We start from the raw sequence: 5,654 nt of genomic DNA, 5'->3' as shown, positions 1-5,654 counted from the left end.
GGTTATGAGTGATACTTTCATTTTGTGTACTTCAGATATCAATGCACAATGTTACCAAAATTTTATTATGATGTCACACTTCTTCGTGTACATGTTAGTGAATTATAATAGTTTTTTTGCAAATGCATAAGGCATCACCTCATGAGAGTTGTAAATTTGAGATTGATGAAATTTGTTACAAGCATAGTATGGAGCAAAGCTGAATGAATGAACGTCGTAAAGAGTATGAAAAAGGAGTTCTTACAAAATAGTTTATCAATTAATATTTTATTATCATTGAAGTTAAATTGTATATGAAATAAACAAAATTAAACATCTAATTAACTCCTCTTATATGGATTTTGTTGTAACAAAAGTTCTATAAGAATTGTAAATAAAGAATCTGCGCTGTGAAAAATGTTAAATTAATGGGATAAGATCCATCTCCAAATCTTATATCATATTGTAATGAAGGAATGGGATGCGTCTCATAGTTTGATAGCATTATTCGGTCATGCGAGTGACCACAATAATTTGATCGATTATCTTTTCATTTTTATAATTATGCCTTTGAAACTTTCTTCCTTGCTTGTAATTGGGGACGTAGAAAGTAAGTCTCATTCATGCAAATTATGCAACTACTTAAACCCTGTTGCGGAGCATTTAATACATATAAAAAATCATAATTGGTAGTGTTTGTTCTTTACTCATATCATACACAAATTTCATATCTACAAAATTGCTATGGCCAGTTACTTCCTCAAAATACTGTTCGTAGTGTTTGTGTGCCTTCTGCATATCAAAGTATCCGTTCTTGGACTCAACTCACCATCAGAGAGTTCATATGTGAAATGCATAGAGAGGGAGAGACAAGCACTCCTCAATTTCAAATTAAGTGTCCAACATTACCATGGAATGCTGTCTACATGGAGGGACGATGAAAATAACAGAGATTGTTGCAAATGGGAAGGTATTGAGTGCAACAATGAAACTGGTCACGTACAGATGCTTGATCTTCGTGGTTCAGAATCGCATTATTTGTCAGGTTCATTTAATATCACTTCGTTGGTTGGCTTGCAAAATTGGAATATTTGGATCTCAGATCTAATGATCGTTCCATTGGAGGTCAAATTCCTCCATCCATAGGCTCCTTTCAAAGGTTAAGATATCTCAATCTATCAGAATCATTTTTCAAAGGGACAATTCCCTATAAACCGGGAAATCTCTCAAAATTAGAGTATCTTGATCTTAATAGAATTGATCTTTATGGAGAAATTCCATCTCAACTAGGGAAGCTTTAAAGTCTGCGATATCTTGATCTAAGTGACAATGATGAAATCTATGGAGCGATTCCTTCTCAATTTGGAAGTCTGTCACATTTGAAGTATCTCGATCTTTCAGATACTGGACTTGCTAATGCAATTCCTTCTCAACTTGGAAGTCTGTCACATTTGAGGTATCTCGATCTTTCATATACTGTACTTTCCGGAGCACTCCCTTTCCAGGTTGGAATTCTCCCGCTCTTACATTCTCTTAGACTTTATGGCTTTCTTGGCCTTGAAATAAAAGATGAAAATTGGCTATCTTCTCTCTCTTCATTAATAACTCTCAGTCTCTATTCATTTTTTAATCTTGACTTCTCTCATCCCTGGCTTCAAATTATTAGTGACCATCTTCCAAACTTACGAGAGTTGAGTCTAGTCCGATGTGGTCTTTCAGATCATCATATTTTATCTTTGTTTCCTTCTCAATCCAACATTTCCACTTCACTTTCCATCCTTCATCTCTCTCATAATATACTGACGTCAACCACATTCCAATTGTTGTCCAACTATAGCCCTAATCTCCAAGAGCTTCATCTTTCTGCTAATAACATTGTCTTGTCATCTCCTCACTATTCAAACTTTCCTTCTCTTGTGCTCCTTGATCTCTCTTCTAATAATCTTACTCAGATATCAATGTTTCAAGGGATTTTCAATTTAAGCACCAAACTACAAACTCTTTACTTAGGAAATTGCGGTCTCACTGATAAAAAATTTCCTGTGTCATCTTCTTCCATTAAAAATTCTCATTCTCTTGTCACCCTTGATCTCTCGGATAATCTATTGAAATCATCCGTTGTATTTCATTGGATTTGCAACTTCACTGTCAATCTTCAAAGTCTTTACCTTGATAATAACTTGTTAGAAGGTCCCATTCCAGACGGATTCTGGAAAGTAATGAGATTTCTCAAATATCTTAATCTCAGTTCTAACAAACTAAAAGGAAAGATTCCAGCATCCTTATGGTTTCTTTATCAGTTGAAGACTCTTCGTCTTAACGACAATTACTTTGAGGGTGATATCAATGAATTGCAACTCACAAATTTGTCCCAATTGGCAACACTAGACTTATCAGGCAACTCATTGTCTCTAAAGTTTGCTACCACTTGGACTCTACCCTCCCAATTATTTCAATTGGGCCTAGCTTCTTGCAAGTTGGCTCCAGACTCAGTCAGCTAGAATTTCTGGATATTTCTGATGCGAGAATCGATGACTTTGTACCAGATTGGTTTTGGAACAAGTTACAGTTTATAAGTGACGTCAATATGTCTTACAACAGTCTCAAAGGTGTGATACCGAATTTAACGATCAAGTTACTGCGCTACGGTCCAAATGCAATAATTCTAAATTCAAATAAACTTGAAGGTGTGATTCCTACATTTTTGTCACACGCTCGCACGTTGGATCTGTCAGGCAATGAGTTTTCAGATATAAATACACTTTTGTGCAGGAATAGAGTGACAAACTATATGGAGACTTTGGATTTATCAAATAATCAAATAGCAGGACAACTACCTGAGTGTTGGGAACATCTAAGTTCACTACAATTTCTTGATCTAAGAAATAATAAATTATCCGGAAAGATTCCACAGTCCATGGGTACTCTTGTTAACTTGCAGGCTCTGGTCCTACGAAACAACAATTTTAACGGAGAACTGCCACTCACATTGAAGAACTGTTCAAACTTAGCTTTATTAGACGTGAGTAAGAATTTGTTGTCTGGTCCAGTACCTTCTTGGATCGGGAAAAATATGCAATTGAAAATCTTGAGCTTGCGAGTAAATCACTTCTTTGGGAGTGTTCCTGTACAACTCTGCTATTTGAGTCAAATTCAAGTCTTTGACCTCTCAAACAACAACTTGTCAGGTGAAATACCAACATGTTTCACAAAGTTTACGACATTGTTGGAAAGGAGTGTAGTCCCAAGGGATACTGTGAGGACACGACAAATTTCAACTCAAGGAACCTCCGGACCAATTTATGACTCTTACTTGTTATTGGGGTGGAAAGGTCAGGATCATGAGTTTTGGAATCCAGAGAATCTTCTTAAGAGCATTGACCTCTCGAGTAACAGTTTAACAGGTGAAGTACCCAAAGAGATTGGATATTTACTTGGATTGGTTTCTCTGAATTTATCAAGAAACAATTTTTGCGGAGAAATTCCTTCTGAGATTGGGAATTTAAGTTCACTAGAATTCCTAGACTTATCAAGAAATAATTTCTCTGGCAATATTCCTTCTACTCTTCCCAACATTGATAGTCTTGGTGTGTTAGACCTATCAAACAATAATCTCAGTGGAAGAATCCCATGGGGAAGACATCTTGAAACCTTTGATGCCTCTTGTTTTGAAGGAAATATTAATCTTTGTGGAGAGCAACTCAACAAAAGTTGTCCTGGAGATGAGGCAATACAAAAGACTCAACAACAAGCAATCAATGGTGAAGAAGAGAATTCAATTTTGTATGGAGCATTATACATGAGTTTGGGGCTAGGTTTCTGTGCAGGCTTTTGGGGCTTATTAGGATCAATGCTACTTTGGGAACCATGGAGAATGGTTTACATGAAATTCTTGAACAGACTGACACACTATATACTTGTAATGGCTGAATTAAACGTTACCAAGTGTCATAGGTGGCTCAAAGGATAGTTAGTAGTCATGTTTTACAAATAAATTCTTTCTTGTAATTTGCTACTTCATATATCTGCTTTTGTTTAATTCTGTGAGAATGAATATTTTTATCAAAGTAAATTGTTTATATCGGGACCAATCAACTTGTTATACTTTACTTAATAAATAAACGCGTTCTTTTGGTGATAAGTGTAGAGCTATCAGATAATTCGATTCGGTCCAGTTCGATCCACCATGAGTTGATCATTTAGTAAGTCAATTTATCACAAGTTGATCATTTAGTAAGTCAATCTATCATGGGTTGATCACTTAGTGAGCCAATCTAACCCGGCTCATTTATTAGCGAGTAAAAAAATTCAAATCCGACCCGGTCAACCACAAATTGGTGGGTTAAACGGGTTAGCTCACGGACTCACTTAATTACAAAAATATATTTTTTTCAGTCAAAACTAAATTATAATTCTAATTAAAATCTAAATAAACTTTAATACAATCCAACTACAAACTAAAATCAACAAAAAAACAAATTATCTATTTGTTGGCTAAAAAAATAACCTAACCTGATCCTAATGCAAAAGCCAACTTAACAAAAAAAAATACTTATATGACCATTTGTTTACGAGTTGGTGAGTCAAGTAGGTTCATCAATGGTTCAATTCGGATGAATCGGGTTCTAGGTGGACCAGGTCAAAAATCAACCCGTATTGAAATTCATAAAAAATTTCCAACCCAACCTTACCCAAATCCGTGATGGACCGAATTGTCTTGCGAGTTCCAATCTATTTTGAATGCTCCGGTGATAATTATCGTTAATTTAATTAGGTTTAGTTGAGAAAAGCCATCCTTGTGTTCCCATATATTGAATTTATGTTACGTTAGAATATCTTGCTCTATGTGCTTAAGTTTTAAGTAGCTTTTATGATTGATTTGACATATTTTCTTTGAGGATAAACATTTTACACAAGGCAAGCTATTTATGATTTTTATTGAATCACAGAATAGATGACTTATATGTGAAGTTGGCTTGTTATCTAAATTTTTGGTTTATAGTAATTGTGGTTGGTTGAAAATATGTGTAAATGTTTGAACTTAAATGTTGTTGAGATTTGTTTGATCAATGATTATTTGAATTGCTTTGAATACGATACTCTCATTCATATATTAATTCAAAGATTAGATTATGCAAGTTAATTATAGATTTTCTTTGATTTGAGTTTTGAATCCTTCCTATAGTTTATGAAATTTTGACATGTGCATATATAACATACTTTGAGTTAAGAGGCAAAGGTTAAATTTATACGAGTAGAAGATGATCCTGGAGCAAATCAGGATTTAGATTGATCGTTCAAATTATTTAGAAGTAGTATTATGGAAATGTTTTTGAAAATATCTTTGAAAACTAATTTGATTTTGTTGTTAAGGCTGATTTCTCTAACATTACTCCATGATCTCTTTTCACTCAAATGAAAATACAGTTGAAAATAACCTTTTTTGGCCTTATCTTTTATCTCAAGGGAAAAAAATTCACTCAAGTAAAAGTAACATTGGAACTCAACCTAGTTTCTACATAATTTTCACTCAAGCAAGCACAGTTTTGGTTAAACAAAAATATATTTACTTAAAGAAAAAATATTTTCGCTCAAGCTATTTTCCATTAGAGAAATATCTTTAACAAATAAGATCCATGTGGTCTTTATGATTTTTAAATATTGTTGTTTGATAG

General features: G+C 34.1%; 1 protein-coding gene and 1 pseudogene across 1 annotated transcript; both read left to right on the top strand.

Annotated features, from left to right (window-relative positions):
- The first annotated feature begins 723 nt into the window (after nt 1-723).
- Nucleotides 724-1,280, top strand: LOC146887202 (receptor-like protein EIX1; annotated as a pseudogene).
- Nucleotides 1,281-2,457: 1,177 nt separating this feature from the next.
- Nucleotides 2,458-4,059, top strand: LOC146887201 (receptor-like protein EIX1). The gene has a single exon (XM_085672427.1). It carries the CDS (start codon nt 2,567-2,569, stop codon nt 3,947-3,949), a length of 1,383 nt encoding a protein of 460 aa, XP_085528553.1. The 5' UTR covers nt 2,458-2,566; the 3' UTR covers nt 3,950-4,059.
- Nucleotides 4,060-5,654: the final 1,595 nt, after the last annotated feature.

Source organism: Vigna unguiculata, chromosome 4 (assembly GCF_037176805.1).
Source record: "Vigna unguiculata cultivar grain cowpea cultivar isolate G323 ecotype 2 chromosome 4, ASM3717680v1, whole genome shotgun sequence".
NCBI classification, from domain to species: Eukaryota; Viridiplantae; Streptophyta; class Magnoliopsida; order Fabales; family Fabaceae; genus Vigna; species Vigna unguiculata.
The sequence above is the reverse complement of the archived record's forward strand: the minus strand, read 5'-3'. Positions and strand labels throughout refer to the sequence as shown.